General features: G+C 35.0%; 2 protein-coding genes and 1 long non-coding RNA gene across 5 annotated transcripts; all 3 read left to right on the top strand.

Annotated features, from left to right (window-relative positions):
- The first annotated feature begins 11 nt into the window (after nucleotides 1–11).
- Nucleotides 12–3,585, top strand: LOC147380692 (putative LRR receptor-like serine/threonine-protein kinase At1g67720). The gene is made up of 7 exons (XM_086431371.1): nucleotides 12–160; nucleotides 254–495; nucleotides 1,257–1,383; nucleotides 1,452–1,520; nucleotides 1,607–1,793; nucleotides 2,325–2,460; nucleotides 3,117–3,585. The coding sequence occupies exons 1-7, from the start codon at nucleotides 55–57 to the stop codon at nucleotides 3,450–3,452; spliced, it is 1,203 nt and encodes a 400-aa protein (XP_086287497.1). The 5' UTR covers nucleotides 12–54; the 3' UTR covers nucleotides 3,453–3,585.
- Nucleotides 3,586–9,438: 5,853 nt separating this feature from the next.
- LOC147380691 (protein NRT1/ PTR FAMILY 2.7-like) lies at nucleotides 9,439–17,225 on the top strand. The gene is made up of 4 exons (XM_086431370.1): nucleotides 9,439–9,590; nucleotides 9,705–9,922; nucleotides 13,080–13,621; nucleotides 16,365–17,225. Exons 1-4 carry the CDS (start codon nucleotides 9,485–9,487, stop codon nucleotides 17,197–17,199), a joined length of 1,701 nt encoding a protein of 566 aa, XP_086287496.1. The 5' UTR covers nucleotides 9,439–9,484; the 3' UTR covers nucleotides 17,200–17,225.
- A 345-nt stretch (nucleotides 17,226–17,570) lies between these two features.
- LOC147380690 (uncharacterized) lies at nucleotides 17,571–21,130 on the top strand. 3 transcript variants are annotated; one of them, XR_015175173.1, is made up of 4 exons: nucleotides 17,571–17,828; nucleotides 19,191–19,525; nucleotides 19,945–20,067; nucleotides 21,031–21,130. It is a non-coding gene; the product is annotated as an uncharacterized LOC147380690 (long non-coding RNA). The 3 variants fall into 3 exon arrangements; XR_015175172.1 differs by having other exon boundaries at nucleotides 19,945–20,708; nucleotides 20,822–21,117; XR_015175171.1 differs by having other exon boundaries at nucleotides 19,945–21,117.

Raw genomic sequence — 21,130 nt, 5'->3', positions numbered from 1 at the left:
CACAGCTACTCTGGAAATATCAATCTTCACAAAAACGGGGGTCGACAGAACCACATGAGCATTATTATTGGATCATCAGTTGGGGCTGCTGTTCTGCTTATAGCTACTATTGCGTCTTACCTAATCTTGCACAGGAGAAAGAAGAGATACTCCAAGGAAGGTCCGAATGTGAAACTTTCGTGAATTTTTTGGTCCTGTAGGAAAAATCTCAATATACTCAAATTTGGATGTTTTGTCTCCCGATTTTTTTCAGATGAGCTTACGAGTGCCCTGCCTGCTCAGAGGCTAGTTTCTACCTTACGTGAGGCTGCCGCAGAAACTGCACACTGTTTTGCGTTATCTGACATTGAAGATACCACCAAGAACTTTGAGAGGAAAATTGGTTCTGGGGGCTTTGGAGTAGTATACTACGGAAAGATGAAAAATGGAAAGGAGATTGCAGTCAAAGTTCTAACTAGCAATTCGTACCAGGGAAAGAGGGAATTTTCCAATGAGGTAACTTCTAATGTACACATATCTTCTCTGTCCTGGCTTGGATTCAGCATTTTTCAAACTTTTGTTTAGATTGTTGTTTTGTTTCTTAAATTTATTTTTGTATCTGAAAGAAAAGGGAAAAGCCCAGGGATTATACAGTATATACAAAAGGGAGGGGTTAAATGAAAAGCATTTATTATGTAAAAGACCAACATATCCGTGTCTTTTTCACTAAAAGACAAAAGGGGCAGGGGTTTTAGTGAAAAATGAATGTGGTGGAGAATGCTAATGTTCCCATGAGGTCTTGGACATTAGCATTCCCCTTTTTATTATATGTCTAAGATAAACGTATTTTAGAAATATTTTTGCTACCTAAATGTTTGCCACAGCTTTAGCCATGGCTAATGTGGATTTACCACCATGCATTGAAGTTGACTATTCAAAATCATCCACTTGAAATGGACTGTTTAGGACGAGAATCAAGTTTGTTTCCACTGAAGCTCTTTAACATATGTACCACTTAATCAATAAAAGTTGCTACTTAGATTAAATGGTACTTCTTTGTGCAGCACTCCAATGAAAACACCCATTTGTGATCCAGTCTAAAAGTGAGTCCACAGAAACTTTTTGATATTCTATAGTCAATTACCATGCCTTCAGGAAAAATTTGACTGCCGTAAACGTTAAGCTAGGAATTGTTAAATTATTCTGAATAATAGAGCTCCATCAAACGTTAAAAAAATGGTACTTATCAACTGACCAATGACTTCCTTATGATCCAGGTTACTTTACTTTCAAGGATACATCATAGAAACCTCGTGCAATTTCTTGGCTACTGCCAAGAAGAAGGGAGAAGTATCCTTGTTTATGAATTCATGCATAATGGAACTCTCAAGGAACATCTTTATGGTGAGTGTAACACAATTCATAAAAGTAACTAACTTTAGATCCAAAGTCATGTTTCATAAATTTTGTAGGACCTTTGACACGGGAAAAAAGTCTTTGTTGGATCAAACGCCTTGAGATTGCTGAAGATGCTGCCAAAGGTTAAAAAACGTACACCTTCCTCTAAGAACATTCTCTTTTTTCTGAGAAATGAATTTGATAATTAAAACAATCAAACTTCTTTCAGGGATTGAGTACCTTCATTCAGGTTGTGTTCCAACCATCATACATAGGGACCTGAAAAGCAGTAATATCCTCCTTGACAAACACATGAGAGCAAAGGTTTCAGATTTTGGTCTTTCAAAGCTTGAAGTAGATGGAGCCACCCATGTGTCGAGCATAGTTCGGGGTACCGTCGGGTATTTAGACCCTGAGTAAGACCTTTTCCTTCACCAATAAATCTCCTTTTGCTTGAACAGGTAATATATATTCAAATTCGAGATAAGAATATGAACACGCTGAACTCTCTGATGTTCATATTAATATATAACGATGGTCCTCCAGACGGATCAGGCTTATCTTGGTTGTGATAACATATACCTCTTGGGTTTGCATTAGTCCAGTTACAATAATGGACTATTGGATTCTAAATCTTGTACCCTTAACCAACATATGATTCAACGAAAAAAAAAAAACTGAAAAATTCCATATTTAGGAAGTTAGGATTGTCTTATTGGTTCACTCTGGACCATGGCTCATCCAAGATGTATTGATTGGTAAGTAGACACCGATTGGATGGACCATAGACCTAAAATCATAGCAACCAGACAATTATAATTATTCAATCTGAAATTCAACTTGAGTTAACAGTCATGAAGAATGTTCATAAAAAGGGAAAACCAAGATTGTTACATGGTGCAATTACCTTTATTTTCTCTTGTAATTTTTTTTTTTTTTGGACGCAGGTATTATATCTCTCAGCAATTAACAGACAAAAGCGACGTGTATAGTTTTGGTGTCATTCTTCTCGAGCTGATTTCAGGTCAAGAGGCAGTATCTAAAGAAAGCTTTGGCGTTAACTGCCGTAACATAGTCCAATGGGTCGGTTCAGTTATTCATCTCTTCTTCTGGGATTGGTTTTTTTTCCTTTCAACTGTTTCTTTTATCTGAAGCAACATCAAATACTAATATTCTAATTTACTACGAACACTATGAAATAACGTAGGGCATAAAATGGGTCAGATTTTATCCAAAATCCGAGTGATCCAAATCTAGTGAGTTTGGACCCTTGGAGTAGACCTGAATAAAAAATGGGTTGAATATGGGTTGATGTCCCTTGACCCAAGTTGGATCCAGGTTGGATACGAGATCCGAATGATATATTGCTTTGAAATTATATTTTTATGTTTTTCAAAATATTTTTTTTCTACTATAATAGAGTATAAGTTCTTAGAATAGTATTGCAATTAGAAAAGAAATATAGCAAAAAAAGTTCAATGGCCAAACATTATCTGACCCGACCGACCTGAATTAAGTAATTTAATTGGGTTGGATCCAGATTTAGTGAAGCAAAATGGTTCAGTTGTGGTTTTAGCTAATATGATCCGAGTCGGATTCGGATTCGGATCCAGATATACTCAGATCTTGCCCGAACCTGACCCATTATAAGCCCTAAATAAGGGTAAGAATGACCTCCCATTTCGCTTAGTTCATTGTTTCTCACAAACTGTCAACCAATAGTGATGATTAAATTACAGGCAAAGTTACACATTGAGAGTGGTGACATTCATGGAATCATTGATCCCTCGTTGCGTAATGAATTCAACATCCAATCAGTGTGGAAGATAGCTGAGAAAGCAATGATGTGTGTCCAACCCCACGGGATTATGAGGCCATCGATGTCAGAAGTGCTCAAAGAAATCCAAGATGCACTCATAATTGAGAGAGGTGTGGATATGGCAAGGGAAGGTAACTCAGATGTCATGTCCAGGAATTCTACAAGTTCTTCCGTTAATTTGGCCTCCCTAGACTTGGGCACAACAGAGCCATATGCTTCATTCGATGAGTCCATTACACAGCCAACAGCCCGATAAGTCTGCTCATCCAGGTACAAGTGTTATATATATATATATAATCTTTTTGTGTGTTTGTATCAATGAAAATAAGATTATATGTAGTTATTTACAAACAAGTATAATTGCATTCCTAGGAGTTCTGATGCCAAAACTTTTGTTTGAAACTGCATGTAAATGAGACCAACAACTCAGGTGAGGTGGATTCTGAATCCATGTCTCTGGTAAGGCAGTCACTATTATGACTAAGCTAATCGTAAGGCATAACATGGGACGGATTTTATCCAAAATCCAAGTGATCTGAATCCGAATTTAGCAGGTTTGGTTCCTTGGTATGAATAAAAAATGAGTCGAATATGGGCTTATGTCCTTTGACCCGAGTTGGATTTGGGTCGGATATGGATATAGATCCATCCCTATATCCGCCTAGATCCCAATGATATATTGCTTTGAAAATTATATTTTTTTATGTTTTTCAAGATATCTTTCTTCTCTTTAATATAACATGAATTCTTATAAAATAAAAGAATTATACTGGTAAAATAGAATAGTATAACAATTTGAAAAGAAATATAGTAAAAAAATATATATTGAACAATTCGATTATCCGACCCAAATCAAATAATTTGGTCGGGTTGGATCCGGATATGGGTTTAGTGAGAGTGAAAATGGCTTGGCTATGGTTTTAGGTAATAGGTTCCAAGTCGGATTCGGATACGGATCCAGATAAAAAATGGATCTAAATATGGATATACTCAGATCCGACCCATTTTAAGCCCTAGCAAATCACCCAGTACCCCACCTAAGTAACCACAACCTATGGTAGGAGTCGGGAATTTACACCACCACCTGCCCCATTTACTAGGGCATTAAGTATTCTTTGTGTGAAAAGCTCATAACAGTATGGCAACATTTCCTTCCTATTTAAATTCAAATATAAGATCAAATCGTCGAATAAGTAAACGTAAAACAAAGACAGATGTTCTGAAAAAATACCCACCATAACAACTGGCCATGTCTGTTTTATGGACTTAACCTTTTAGACAACTTGCTACATATTTCTATGTATTAGATGGTTAACAAACCATCTTTTGATTGGGTTGGCACTTTCTTCTCTGTGTAGCTTTTAAATTTGTTTGGTTGGATAAAGCATAGTGTCACAATATTGGATTGATGAGTTCAGATCAAATACTTGCAGAGCAATACAGTTCGGTGGTACACCAATCTAAAAATAATTCCTATTTTCTTAGTTTTAAATTTTCTATAATCGATATCATCCCTACTTGTTACACTCCACCTCTATTTTTCTCCTAATCTCAAGGGGTATAAGATGAACATATGGGGTTCCAAAGATCTCTCTCCCTCTGTTTGTTGGAAGAAAGAAGGGGTTGGAGGTGTATCTATTTTCCTGAAAAATAAAAAAACAACCAACAAAACAAGAAGAAGAAAGCGTCGATGGAGTCCATATTTCCCAGAAGAAAAAGAAAAAAAAAAAAAAACAACGAAAATTACGAAGAAAAACAAGAAGGGGTTGACAGTGTTCCTATTTTCCAGAAAAAGAAAAACTGAGAAAGGAAAAATAGTTGGGCAAACTCTAGTTTAAAAAAAATGTTGTTACGAGAAGAGAAGAGAAGAGAAGAGAGAGAGTGTGTGTTTCTAAAACCATGAAAAGAAGAAAGAAAATTGGGGGTGCAATCCTAGTAATGGAATGTCGGGGGGATTTTTTGGTCTGCAAGTAGTTGCACCCCAATATATAACCTCTCTTTTTATCATCTAAAAGTTATGTTAACTTTTTATTATATCTCCAATTATTGCAACACACCAAACAATGGACTAACACATCTAATATATTTCTCTAATCCTATTAAAGTTGCTTCTTCTAGTAAAAACAAAAGACAAAAAATATTGGCACTCCTTGCCCTCATCCTTCTAAAAGTCACCCCACTTATAAAAGCAAACAATATCGAATGGGTCCATTTGGTGATCTCTTTCTGAACCCATTCATAACGTACCATGACGATACGTTATGAATGGCTTCAATAACTGGTCCATTCGATTTTTTAAGTGGGATGCCTTGTGGGGTGGGCATTGAGCGAGTCTAAAATAAATATCCTAAAAGAGCTCATATAGAGAGAATAGGGTCTCCCTTTTGCTCTTCCCATCTCTCCATGCGCTCTCCTCTCTCTCTCCCAAAATCACCCACTTAGTGTACGGATTTTAAATGGCGAGGAAAAACTTTGAAAAAAACAAGAAAGAGACAGGAAAAAAATCATGACAAAACGATATATATGAATCATGGTCCGTAGGCAAGATTGCCATATAGGAGAAAACGTTATTTAGAATGTTGTCTATGGATCCTAACCCTATATATATAATATTAAAAATGAATTCATAGTGTAATGCATATATAATAGATTAGACATTTATTCTACGTTTTTAATATATTTTGGAGCGAATGCTATACCTAATTATATATTTAATGATAATAGAAAAAGCCTAACCATTAATGTATCTTTTGAGCAAAAGAATACATTATCGAAAAAAGAAACTATAACATAAATCATTATCATCAAATCCTACATTAAACAATGAACCAAAAGCACCACAACAACCATAAGGCCATTGAAATTAACCTTAGACCTAAAAAAATGGAATTTTTTTTTAAAATTATGTGTTTAAAACATTAAACATGTTTTTTTTAAAATTCAGTTCATTTTATTGTTTTAATCATTAGAGGTAGAAACATGTTTTCAATGAGACTTTTTAAAAAAAGACGGAATTTTTTATTACTATACTCTCTCCCGTGGTAATTTTGTTTTTTTTTTTCCTCTCCTTGGTGGCTAAGGCCATGCTGTTTTTTAATTTTGTTTTTTTATAAATATCCTTATTTATTGTGTTATAAACAAAAATTGGTTTGGAAATATAATCTCTAAAATAAATGTTTGCCACTGCTGCCCATATTTGTGATTGTAACTAACAATTATAGACAATAACTCATCCTTAAAAAGTATTTAAAACATTATAACATTGATTCTTAAACAATAGTTCTTATATAACACTAAGGAAGGGATATACTTGTTATGCATGTGCTGTTAGGATAAAGATTCTTAAAAACGATGGACTCTTGTTTTACATTTCATTCTTTTTTAATAAAATTTTGAAAGATTATATTATATTTTATTATAAATAAATTATTTCAAATGTTTATGTGAGGACACTTAAGCTATTTTTGAATTCGGTAACCATTGCCTAGAGGTGTCAATGGTTCGGATTTGGATGAGACTTGGGATATTTTTGGGACCAATTTGATAAAAAACTGATCTAATCTTAAATTGACCCTGTACTTATTGAATTAGATCCCTATTAGATGTCAATATTTGAATCCAAATTGGATCAGGTCCAGACCAGATAACATGCATCCAAACAAGATCTAGGCTATCATTTGTATATTTTCTCACATATTAGTAGAAAGGGAGGGTTCCCATAAGATCGCGACATAATTGTTCAAAACCATCAAATTGATTATCAGATTGGATCCTTATCGAAATCCAAACCTTAAATTATCGGATCAAAATGGGTCGGGCTTTCGGACCAATGCAAACCACTGACACCCCTAACATAAATTACACGCTTTGTTTCTTAAGTATGTTTTCAGAGTAGATAAATCTACCTTCCAAAGATGCTACCTGACACATTATTATTCTTCAATTTTTTTTTAGAGTCGTGCTGGAGTGACCTCAAGTTGGAACCTCATATCACACTTATTGACACGAAAGTGGATAAAAATCATATATATTTGTTAACTCGTATCTCGACGGAAAGCATTTATGATTCTCATACACTTTCACGTCAAGAAGTGCAATATGTGGTTACAGCCTGAGGTCACTTCAGCATTATTTTATTTTTTATTTTATTGTATTTTGACTGGATCCCATATTTTTAGCTGAAGTCTTTGAGGACAAAGCGGATTATTATAAATCAATAAATAATGATCTTCTCTTTTAAATACGTATAAGAAGTCCACACCTAATCCACCCATTATTATCCCTATACGTAACGATAGATAGTGGTTCTGTCTGGAGACTTATTGGTGGGCTCACTGCACCTCAAACTCCTAGTGGAGTGTTAAGAAGTTAGTTGTACTCGTTTAATTGACCCAAAGCATGGCCGAGTTGACTCGACTCAGTTGAATTTCAACATATACTCCTCATTATGAAATGGTCCATGCCCCACCTTGATAGAAGGCCCCTTTAAAAATATTTATTTCAAGATTCGAGTCTTCTTATAACAAGATACGGTGTCTATGTAACCTCAAGGGGTTGGCCCAGTGGCAAGTTCAGCCTTGATAAGCTACTCAGGAAGGATGGGTCAAGTGTTCGAAACCCTACGAAACAATGAATTCTTTGGGGCCACCTTCTAGGTTTCGATTGACCCTTGACTCAATCAGTTTCATGTAAGACTTTCCAAGAGGGCAGTGTTTGTGATCGTGGGATTAGTCACACCTGAAAAGTGGAGATACCTACGATAAGGAAAAAAAAAAAAAACATCCAAAGTGTCTATGTGGCACTTTTTCCATCTAAACATGTATAAGAGGCCAAAGTATTGAGCCGGCCGTGATAGGTTAATGAATAAGAGAGAAATAAATGGCTTGAAAATGACACGAGGTTAACGATTTTGGTTGAGCCTAATTGTGTTTAGGCCATAATCGTGTCAACTTGCCTAACTTGGTTACTAGACAGGTTGTGTTTGAGTTACGACATCATCTCGTTTAATTATTGTCTTTAGTATGTCGTGTTAACTAACCTATGTACAATCCAACGTATATAACCCTATTTAAATCATGTAACATAGAAGGTATGCATTAACAACTATTTAAGGGATTTTTTATTATAAAAAATGATCCTTTTTGAGATTTTTTTTTTTTTCATTTTCAGCCGGTTATAATCGTGTCGTTTTCAAAATTATGACATTGTGCTAGGTTCATTGATTATGCATGTCAACCTGAACACGACACAACCCAACATATCTATTGAGGCTTTGTATTAGGGGAGCAATTTAATCCAGTTCAAATCGAGAATCGAACCAAACTGATAGCTTTGAGGTGGTTTGGTTCGACTTTGAACAAATTGTGATTTGGTCCGGGTTATGAAAATGGAGAATCGATCAATTTGGTTTGATTCTCGGATCAAGCTTGTATAGAACTAAGTCAAACCGAGAATCAAACCGCTATACAATAAATAAATATATATGTAAATAATTATTATTATGAATTATTTCAAGAGTTAGGACATAGATTAGTATTTTTTGTGGATAAACTAATAGTCTTTTACGGATAGATTAGTGATTATTGTATAAAATTTTATATTTATCATATAGTTATTTTTTCATTAAAAATATTATTTAAAATTAATAAAATATTGACAATCCGTAGAACTGAACCAAATCAAATTGATTTTATTTCAATTTGGGTTGATTTGGCTCCTATGAAATTTGGTTTGGTTCTAATTCTTATTTAGTAGAATCGACCTATGTTGGTTAGGTTCCAATTTGACCTCAACATGAGTCAAACCGAACCAAGTTGCATCCCTAATTCTACACTACATGAGATACAAGGAAAACAATCTATGGTTATGTGCACATTGCCACATCGGCATAGTTTCCCAAGGCGTACAGATCTACGGTTCTTAAATTTGTCCACATCCGGGAGTCGATTGAGTATGCCACCCAACAAATCATATTATCACGACTCTTCGATTACGGCATATGTGCAACTCAACCATAATCAACCCATTGACACCCTTAACATCTACCGTGTTGACTTGGAAACTTGACTGAGTCAAAACGTTAGCACTCATGAAGTCAACTCGACTCGGCAGCCATCGTAATCAAGTTTTAAAAGCCATGACAAGTATAATTATCTACTCTGTACTGTAATAACACCCTCAACACTACAAATATAGCTTGAGATCTACTTCTCTCACTCACTCTTGCTCACATCTAGGAAAGAGAGAGAGAGAGAGAGAGAGAGAGAGAGAGAGAGAGAGAGAGAGAGAATGGCAACGATTGATGAATCTCTTCCCAACATCAACCATAGTACGGACGAAGAAACATCTGTCGATCACAAACATGGTGGCTGGATTACCTTCCCCTTCATCACAGGTCTCTCTCTCTCTCTCCCTCTCTCTCATACATGATACATAGATGTTTTTTTATTTATATATTATTAATCAAACGGTAGAAAGAAGTTTGATGGACGGGTATATGGTCTGGCAGCAAGTGTGATGGGTCTGACACTTGCCGCTGGAGGGTGGTCGTTCAACCTAATCGTGTATCTAATAGAAGAATTCAACATCAAGAGCATTGATGCAACACAGATATCAAATGTGGTCAACGGTTGCACCAGTCTCTTCCCTATTGCTGGAGCCATCCTCGCTGACTCCTTCTTTGGCACCTTCACTGTCATCTCCATCTCCTCTTTTGTCTCTTTCTTGGTATGTTTCCTTTCTCACTCTCATTCTCCATTAACCTTCTTTATTCCTTCTTTATTACGTGGCGTGTTTTAAGGCCGTGTGTAAGGATCTGGACTCTACTTCAAAGTATGAAATACAATTGGTCATCACTCGTCACATACCCCTTAGATACATTCTAACCACCGTATTTCTTAAGAAAAATCTTAACTGCCTGCGTTAGACGCTGGTTTCAACACTGAGCTGATCTGGCAGTGCATGGGGAATCATTATTTTTCTAATTTGTATCTCGAGAAAATAAATATATGGTTATCTATGCATTGGCAGTGTCACACGGACGTAGTATACCTTGACTCGTGTGTCTTTTTTTTGGTCAATTTCTTTAATGCAAGTAACATTAAAATTGACAACGATTCTCACATTGCTGACATGGATGTATGTATGACTTCTCACCGAGATATGAATAAAAAGAATCTATGGTTATGTCTGCACCTCCACGACTCCAAATCAACAGTGTGAAAATCGATGTCAATTTTAATGTTACTCTAGCATGAATCTTCTTTAATTTTACTAAAGAAATATGACTTAAAAGAAATAAGAGTACTGATTTTTTGACTCGAGAATTTTCATTCGGTATGTATGCGGTTGACATGGCAAGGGCACAAAACCGTTGATCTTTTTCTTCAGGATATACAAGGAGAAAGATCAACAGTTATATGCTCTTGCCACATCAGCCACATCCATACAAAGTGAAAATTCTCGGGTCAAAAAATTATTAGCGAAAAAATAAACATGATCTCGATCATGTAAGCACAACATCAAATAGTAAGGATATTATGTGTATCTCGATAATGTATATTTTGATGATATTTTCTTTAGCACAATTCCCAACCGTTGGATTTTGTACTTACATGATCAAGATTATATGTTATTTTTGAGTCCACCCAACCTTCCATTTTTTATTTCTCTAGTCAAGATTAGGTTAACTTGATTTGAGCAATATCTTAAGTCACATAATAATTATTTGTAAACAAACAATTTACAATAGATTGTTTTGGAGCTACCTAGCCTCAAAAATAGTTTAAAATTAATTTTGGATCAGAACTTGTCTCATCTCCTTCACCAACCATATTTATTAGTCTTTTGGTGCGATATTATAATTTAAATGTAAAATATGTGCCATCTCAATCATGGACGATTTTTTAAAGAGTGGTGCTGGAATGACATTAAATGTACATTGTGAGGGGACATTATTTACATGGATGTGTCACGTCCGAAATGTCACCCATTAGGTACATTATAATGTTATTTCAACGTTATCCATTCTTAAAGGGTTGTTCTAGAGTGACTTTCTACGACACCAAGTTCAACATTGTGCTGATGTGGCAGTTGCAGATGATCATAGATTTATTTCTTCAAGATACAAGGAAAAAAATACTGTTATGTGCACACCACAGCGTCAGGGCATTGTAGTAGGAAGTCACTGTAGAATCTTCCTTTTCTAGAACTTAACCTCAAATGATACTTTCTTGCGAAGGTTAAAAGATTTCTGGAGCCATTTTCTTGGGAATGTCTAGAAATATGCTTTCATCAGGGCCATCGGTGTAATAAAGAGTCTCAAATATCGTTATTTACAAAAATGATTATGAATTTTTAAAAATACAGATTACTTTGTAAATATTTTTTTTTATGAATCGTGATTATCTTACCACCCCACGTGGCACACTCAATTGATTCTCTTGACATGACAAGTTTGGAACCGTAGATATACATCTCGGGATACAAAATTGCACTTTCCCATAAAAAAGTATGTCTTGAGGAAATTGCGTATCCTAAGACATACAAATCTATGATTCCTGAACTAACCACATCAGGAGAGTAGTGTGCCACATGAGATAGTCCGATTATCACGACTCAATTTTCTTTTATAAAAATTGTTTTTAAGTGACAAACTGTATACATCTTTGTTAAAAAGCAGTGAAATCCAACCCTAATCTTAATCAGGACATTACTTTTAATTAAAATGTCCCTTTGGCATTTTGGGGCACAAAGATCTATCCCATTGGACCAACGAAGCAACTTATGTGTTCTTACTTAATTTTTTTTTTTTTTTTTTTTAAATACCATACCTAGCTAGTTCTATAATTTACAAAAAGGTCATACCAAATTTTGTAATTTTTTCATTGTTTTTTAAAATTGCTATTGGCACTCCAACTTTTATTTATTACACCCCAATTAAAAAAAATTAATAATAAGTCGGTGGTTGAGAATAAATAAAAGTTAGGGTGCCAATAGAAGCTCTCTCTTTTTTCTACATTTATATTTTTGGGTTTAAGATTTTATATGAGCCTAATCACTAGCGGTAAACAATTACTGGAATTGTTTGTTATAAGAGTGTTGATTTTGTAACTCAACCTGATAGGGTAACTCAAAAACTCACTAACGTGGCAGGTGCAAGAGTCGTAGAAATTTTTTTCCTTAGAAAGCATGGTTCTGTGTCCCAAGGTAAAAAAATCTATGGTTCTTGCCTCAGTTGAGTTTTTGAGTTACCCTGTCAGGTTGAGATACAAAATCACATTATGTGAAAATTGGAAAATTCGACATAAAAATTTGACAGGCCAAGGCCTACGAATTTTAGAAACTGAATTTTGAAGGTCTAGGACCGTCGAAATTCTTGATGTTCCCAAATTTGATGGTTTAGAGCTACCGAATTTCTCTCATCCTTCATTAATTTGACTATTTCGGCTTGTCGAAAAAAATTTGACAATGAAAAATTCAACACCAATTCAACCTTTTGGTCAGTTGAATTTTATGAAATTTCATGGTCCAAGGCCGTCAAATTTGGGCTTTTTTCACATTGTGTCAAAACTCTTGGTATAATGTCTTGTACCGTTGAGATTATAATTTGAGTCAATCCATTGTAATGTTTGAACTTTGAAGAGTGTGTTTTAATCTTTAACTGAGGTGTGATAAATAATTTAAAATTGTGGTGTCATAAGTAGAAGTAGGGGGTGCCAATCACAACACTCTTTTTATCTTTTTTTTCTTTTTTTTCCTAAATAAAAATGGTTGATCAAAAACAAAGATTGAAGAATATAATTATTACTCTTTTTTTATTTTTTAAATAATCAATCGTTTTTTACAACAATTTTCACGACTTCATCCCCATTTTTTCTTGCAGGGTGTAAGTCTATTTACCTTAACATCAACACTCCATTCCCTAAGACCATCACCATGTACAAATGAAACCAACACCACGTGTGAAACGCCATCAAAACTCCAATTCACACTCCTCTACACAGCTATAGCTTTGGCTTCAATAGGGACAGGTGGGTCACGATTCACAATTGCCACCATGGGAGCCGATCAATTCAAGAAGGCCAAGGATAAAGGAATTTTCTTCAATTGGTATTTCATCGTCTTGTATGTCGCCTCCATAATAGCCTTAACCGCCATCGTATATATTCAAGATAATGTTGGTTGGGGATGGGGGTTCGGTGTGGCCTTAGCGAGTAATTTTATTGGCTTCACCATTTTCTTATTTGGTAAGCGTTATTATCGGCACATTAAGCCCCAAGGAAGCCCATTTACGAACTTGGCACGCGTAGTTGTAGCAAGCATTACGAAGAGAAATGTTCTCATCTCATCTAATAGTGAAGATTATTACTATGGACACGCTAAGACTACAAAATCGTTGTCTCCGGCTCTGACATCAAGCTTTAGGTACGACATTACTCTTCTATACGATTAATTTTGGGTGTTTAAAGAGAAAGATTGGTAGATTATGTTCTCATCATGTTTCCAAAATATTTACCAAAACGGTTAATAAACTTATTTTTCTAAAATGGTATGTTTACCACATTTTTTTGTAAAATTCTTTTAGAATCATGATAATCTGACTTGAAAAACCGCACTTGATTGACGTGGCAAGTGCATAGAACTATAGCCTTTTTCCTTGTGTCTCCCGAAGAAAGAAGGCTATAGTTCTATGCACTTGCTACATCCACCAACTACAGACTGCATATATTTTTTCGTGCCATTTTATTATTATTAAATTTTCTTTTATGCCCTCTTTTATAAAATATGTAAATAGCCTTCTTTAGTATAAAAAAAATAGAAGAAATCATCAGAGAGACATCGAGAAAGTAAATATTTAAAAAATAAAAAAATAAATTACAAGGAACCATACCTTAATTTATCAATCTTTCTCAACCTTTTCGATAAATTTCTTGTTAGTGCTCATAATTAGCATAAAAATGATACATTTTTAGATCATCATATCAAAGCATCATCTCTAATCTTATTCCTAAATTAAATTCCGTCTATCTTCTCTTAAATTGTTCATTTATACATGGGAAGGGTTCTAATGATTCATGAAAAAACACATGATCTTAATCGTATTAACATGAAATGCAACTATCAAAGATAAATGATTTATATATATAAATAAAAGTAAGTGAATATGAAAGGGAAACAACCTTACAACTTATTTCTTTTACTTTGTTAAAAAAGAAAAGTAATTATAATGCGTTCCCTTCGCAAAAGAAGAAATTTTCATAAATCAGATTTATTACATACAGCGCAGCTGATGTGATAAAGAAACCATCCTCATCAAAAATCAACAACAACTCATCTTTGGTATGGGCCCAACGACTAGAATAGATTTTGTCTACTTTTCAGATCCACTATCGTGCAAGCTTTTAGGATCCACTATCATTTATCAAACATTTTGAAAAGACAAGTGTTGTTTTCCTCTCTCTCATGGTAGATACTATAGATTCTAATAATCCAATGATTGCTGATCCTCGAGATTCGTGACTCTGATATCTTAAGGAGTATCAACCATCTATATTCTAGACCTTGGATTGAGAATCTACATATGTCCGACATGGACCCACACTATCATTTCCCAATTTAATTGAATTTTAAAACGAGCATTGTAGTATAGGTGTCATATACGTTGGTGATCTAAAACGTGTAAGATGTGTTGCTTTATGCCACTTGGAATTTGATGACGTCACTTTGATTAAGTCAACACTCACTATTTTTTTATTTTTTTAAAGTGGGTAACACAGTTGATTTGAACGGTTCTGATTAGTGATTAGTGGGTGATCAGGTATCGGTGGTAGAGAGTGATTTAGTGACGTGGACATCTGGCGAGTGGGAGTAGATGTGTGTGGGGTCCACTATCCCATGCGAATCATGCACAGGCCCGCATGGTTGGGGAGTACAGTTTTAACCTTATTGGATTGGTTCCTTGTCGAAATCCAAAACATTGATCTAGACCTGGAGTTATTCGATCAGATTTTGAGTTTGATACGATCCATTGACAGTCCTATCCTTTCCATCTCTTCTTCTTCCAACATTCACTTTCGGTTTCTATGACGGTGAGAAGATTTGAGGAAGAAAGTAAAGAGATTGGTGATGTTGACTTCCCCTTAGACTGGTCATATACCCGGTACCATCATGCATCACAAATTATTCTAAGGAACGAAATTTTAATCAAATTTATACATTTTAATATTCTTTAGGCGAGTAAAAACCAACTTATAAAGTTCAAACATTATCCTAAAAAACTTAATAAAATCACTATTGTTTGTTAAATGCGCAAATAATTAACTTATAATTTTATATTATGTTTAATTACTATTTTTGTGTTATTTTATAATTATTTTTATTTTAGATAATATATCCGACTATATATATATATAATAAAACACAACGGTAGATCCAACTCCAACAACAGTGGAGTGTCCCACATTATTTCATTTCTTCTTCACCCCTTCAATTTTATTGTCTTTCCTCTCCTCCTCCCTCTCTCCCTTCCTCTTTTTTTTTAAAGAGTTGTGATAATATGACCCACTAAGTGGCATACCCAAGTGACTCCATGATATGATAAGTTCGGGTATTGTAGATCTTAATGCCTTGGGATACACGATTGCAATTCCCCATAATAAAAAAAAAAGTTTATCTTGAGGGAGTCATGTATCCCGAGGTAAGCAAATCTAAGGTTCCCGAACTTGTCCACGTCATGGAGTCATTTGAGTATGCCACCTGACGAGTCATATTATCCAGACTCTTTTTTTTAATAATATCTCTTTAATTTTACAATATTTTCTCTTTTACCTTTTTCAAATAATACCCCTTTAACTTTACTATCTTTTCTCTTTCACCCTTTTAATATCAAAGAAAATGCTAGTGCCTCAAGCATGGGCAAACTCCAGTATACAATATACCAACAAGCTAGGATGGCGAGGGAAATTTGAAATCAACCCATGTTTGCAGGCTCGATATCAAGGCCTTAACCCTTAATATTTTGGACCAACCAATGCTTACTTATCACTCATTTTAAAAGACAAAATATGCAATCTGTTTCACTTTAGTGGTATTTGTTGTTCACGTAAACATCTTCGTTTATTAATAGCAAATCATGAGCTTAAAATCTTAAAATGTGAACTTCATGCAGATTCCTAAACCGAGCAGCACTAAAAGCCGACATCAACATTGATGAAAATGGAACAATAGCAAAACCATGGAAACTATGCACAGTACAACAAGTTGAAGACCTCAAAACCCTAATAAGAATCTTCCCACTTTGGTCAACAGGTATTTTCTTAAGCACCCCAATAGTCATCCAAAGCGGCCTAGTTGTCCTACAAGCCCTAACCATGGACCGCCACGTTGGGCCACGCTTCAAAGTCCCAGCAGGATCTTTCCTAGTCTTCACCCTTATATCAACTGCTATCTCACTATCCTTCATTGATCGTTTCCTTATTCTTACGTGGCAAAAGATTACTCGTCGATCAATAACGCCTCTCCAACGTGTAGGAATCGGCCACATATTCAATATCCTCGGTATGCTTGGGTCAGCCCTAGTCGAATCAAGGCGACTTCGGATTGCTCGGGTCCATAACCTTACACATCAACATGGTTCAATATTACCCATGTCGGCATTATGGCTAGTGGTGCCATTAGCCATTGTAGGGGTGGGTGAAGCGTTTCATTTTCCTGGGCAGGTCGGGTTGTATTACCAAGAATTCCCGAGATCGCTTCGTAGTACTGCAACTGCTATGATCGCATTGTTTATCGGAGTTGGGTTTTATTTAAGTACCGTACTGATCAATTTGGTTCAAAGGGTTACGGGATGGTTGCCCGATAATATTAATGAGGGGAGAGTGGACAATATGTTTTGGATGTTAGTTGTTATTGGGGTCGTGAACTTTGGTTATTATGTAATGTGTGCTATGTTCTATAAGTATCAAAATGTCGAGAAGGGAGATGAGGATTATAATAAGGATTAGCTACTTTTACAAAGCAACATGATGAGGATGATCAATGACAGAAGAATATATTTGCCAAATCTTGCATTTGTTGGGTTTTCTTCCGCATCCTATTTTTTATTTTTTCACTTATTAGGAGGTAACTTTAGTTTGATTTTTAGTGTGGATTGAAATAGTATCTAACAATGAAAATCCTTAAAATAAAAATAGTTTTATCTTGTCTCAAAAACAAAAAAAAAAAAAAGAAATAAGGCTTATACACTATAAGAAAATGTCTATTTTGGAACATAAGGGTGAAACGGACTTTACCCGTTTGTAATAAAAAACGGGTTGAAACCGTTTTTTATATTAGAAACCGTTTCTCAATCGTAAGTCACTCATTTTAACCCTCACCAAACCGAAGACGTCAATCTCTGGTTCTTGTAAGAACGAAGGACGGAAAGAGTTGGAGAGAAAGGGAAAATTGCTCGAGAAGGACGGAAAGAGTTCGAGAGAAAGGAAAAATTGCTTGAAAAGTTACGAACTTAGGATTGATGAAGATTTATCAATTTTTGAGAGAAAATCCATTTCGTTCCTCAATGTCGATCGATTCTTTGTCTAAGATCTACGCAACCTAAGGCTGGGATTGTCAAAATCCCTTCGTCTCCTATGTAAGATATTGTTTTCTTTCAATTTTCTCTTTGATCCATCATTTTCTATGATTTTGGAACCTTATTACGCGATTTTTAGTTAGATCTGATTTGATTTACCATTGATTTACATGTGTTCTTTCCAACAATGTTTTTGGCTTCGAAATTTGTTCAGAAAATCAGTTTGTGTCTACGAATCGAGTTTTCTATGACGTCTATGGTGGATTTCGTTCAAGGATTGGTTAGGGTTTCATTTTTTTATATTTTTAACTTAAATGTGCAATTCGAATGAAGATTATCTTCTATGAATTATCAAGTTATTTGTTCATTTGCTACTATTGATATCTCTTATTGGAAGAACATTAGGAATGTTTGTTGAGGTTGAAAAACTCCAACCCGATTGATGGCTTGAAAATTTCAGCCTAACATTCTTCTTGTTATATAAGAACATTAGCTTGACGACCACCTAATAATTATCCCACCAAAACCTCACAGATATTACCAATGTTGGTAGGTACAAGAATATTTCAAGAAATGGTACACAAAAGCTTAAGAAATCTCATCTAAGCTTTGGCTAGTTGTTCCCCTATTCTAGGACGTTTAATATCATTGAATTTTCTAAATTTAGATAAGAAAGCTAAGTATTAGTGCCATAGGTGGTTAGTTTTCTACAATTCCCAGATTAAAAAGTAGCCAAATCAGTTTTTAGCTAGTTGGGAATTACAATAAACTTAATGACCATGCCTGGAACATAGATAGTATGTCCTTTGGCGACTAATTCAAAACTAATGTTGGCAAACACGGATAATTTTATCAGCATTATAAAATTAAAGGTGCAAACAATCGGATTAGAGAGAGAGACCTCACGAACTGTTGTTCCAATAACATCACCCTTGTCATCATCCAACATTCTAGCTGGCAATTCTAAGATCAGCCTCCCAACAGAACAAATGTACCAGGCAAAATCAATATTAATGGTGCCTTATCCTAGCTACTTAGGGTCAGCATTACAACTCTTGTCCATCATTCATTTCTATCCAGATCCATATATTTTGAATTTCATCCACTGTCAACACCATCACTAACTTTTATTGAAGAAAGCATGGAGAGTTCATGTAGGAACTTTTGTAGTCAACACATTTTGATTGCAGAACAAACACATTGGGTTGTCTGCAAGGCTTTTGGTTAGGAGCCCAAGGTGTTTTAAACTCCAATTAAAGCATGCCACTTAGACACGACACCTTACTGGATCTTGATTCATTCTATAAATATAAACATATATGTACAAGGTAGTTCTCATTTATTGAAGTTTTCCCCCCTTTTTTGTGCTTTATTTTTTGTGGAAACATGCACATTCATTGAACTTTGTTGTTTATTCTATAGATGGGTAATGCTGCAACCATCGCAGCTGCATTTGGAGGAGGGTTGCCTCCTGGGATAAGTGGTACTAATGAAAGGTGCACTGTCCTGGTTTCTAATCTAAACCCTAATGTAAGCCATTTCTTCATCCTTGGATGCTTTTTCTGTTCCTGTCACCTCATAGCCAACCACTTCTCCTTTTACTTACATGTCAAAAAATCGATGAGGATAAACTCTTCAACCTGTTCTCCATTTATGGGAACATTGTGAGAATTAAACTTCTTCGTATCAAGCCAGATCACGCTCTTGTTCAGATGGGAGATAGGTTCCAGGCTGAATTAGCTGTGCATTTCTTGAAGGTTCGACTTCATTTGTCTTTCTTCTTGCTTTGTAGGGATATTTATTGCTGTTATTGCATGGATATAGTTGTTATAGAAGTTGTACCAATGTTTTCAAATAAGTAATTGTGCATAGGTTCCACTGAAATCAATTTTCTTAAATCAAATTTTGTTCTATGGCATCTGTGAGAACTTCCTTGGAAACACTGATTGGCCTTGTCTTTATCTTTATGTTTGCTGAACAACTGAACCAAACTATACAGAACTGATTTTTGATAATTAAGACTTGAACTTTAGTCCGAAACAAAATAGGAGTTGAATAATTGTATAATCAAATAAATCTTTTATTCGTTTAAAAAACAAATATGTCTATGCTAGTCCAATCACTTTTACTATCACTCTAACATGGCTTATCAATATTTATGTTGTCCGTGCTCTAGAAAGTCTTCCCGCCAGTACTAGTGTTTGTCCAAAGCAAGGAGCGTGCGAAGGAGCTTTACAGGGAGTTGGTATTTGACGATATTAGAGTTGATGTTATTCATGCAGATCTTTCTGAGTCACAGGTAACCTTGTACCCCTTTTTTATCAAGCAAGATTCATCCATAATATACTGTTGTAGTTTTCTGATCAAAGAATATGACATTAAAACAAAGAATAGCTGTTTGAATTGGATATATCTGTTAAAAGTTATTCTGTTACTTCATAGTTGTTATCCACACTTGTTCTCCAACAAGTTTAAGGGTTGTTTATAACTGTTATAACTTTTTCTTGTGACTTCTATTGTGGAGCATATGCATGTAAAGCAATAAGAGCTATGAATATGTTGTTGCTTTGATGACTGCCCTTCCACTATTTCTATTGTTTTATTGTTTCTTGAGATATCTCTAACTGAGTTTGATAATGATCAATCGAGTGACATTGCTTCTTTGGTTTGAACTAAGAAATCCCTCAGATATGATATGATGCAAAATGCATCATATGAGAACCTTCTTGATAAAAGCCAAAAAAAAAAGAAGTTAAAAAATGCATTAATAATGAATCATGAATTCATATGATGAATGATAAGACCTATGTACGACAAAGCCATATTAGCTAATCACTATAGCAGGTGCTGCTATACCAATAGACTGTTGCACCAGGGCAGTAACAGGTGCCACCTGTACAGTCTTAGTAGGTACATTGTCAGTATCTCCTCTGCATCATGGTGAGTGAGACATGCAACTCAATCTGCCACTATGGGTGCATCCATAATATCTAAGAGTAGAACAAAACATTTATTGATAAAAATATTAAGAGAATAGAATTTGGACAAGGTAGCAATATCAAAGACAAGAGCAAGAGTAGCTAATATAAAGATAAAGTTGTATCCCTCTCCATATACCATACTTGGAAAAATTTTCAGATTTGACATCTATCTTTGAATTGAAATGTGAGTATTTGAAGTTTTTCTTACTAGTGTTATCTGATTTATGGTTTGTAAGAGGTTGCGTAGTTGATGATCTGGAAAGCTTGGTCTAACTTTGTAGGACTAAAGAGCTCTATTCAACCAAAAAATGAGTCTACCTGCTGATTTATACAACCATTAGAACTTGAGGAAGCTGCTATGCGAAGTAACTTTATTCAACA

The sequence above is a fragment of the Akebia trifoliata genome, unplaced genomic scaffold, assembly GCF_017979445.1.
Source record: "Akebia trifoliata isolate Shusen 1 unplaced genomic scaffold, ASM1797944v1 Contig01102, whole genome shotgun sequence".
NCBI classification, from domain to species: Eukaryota; Viridiplantae; Streptophyta; class Magnoliopsida; order Ranunculales; family Lardizabalaceae; genus Akebia; species Akebia trifoliata.
The sequence above is the reverse complement of the archived record's forward strand: the minus strand, read 5'-3'. Positions and strand labels throughout refer to the sequence as shown.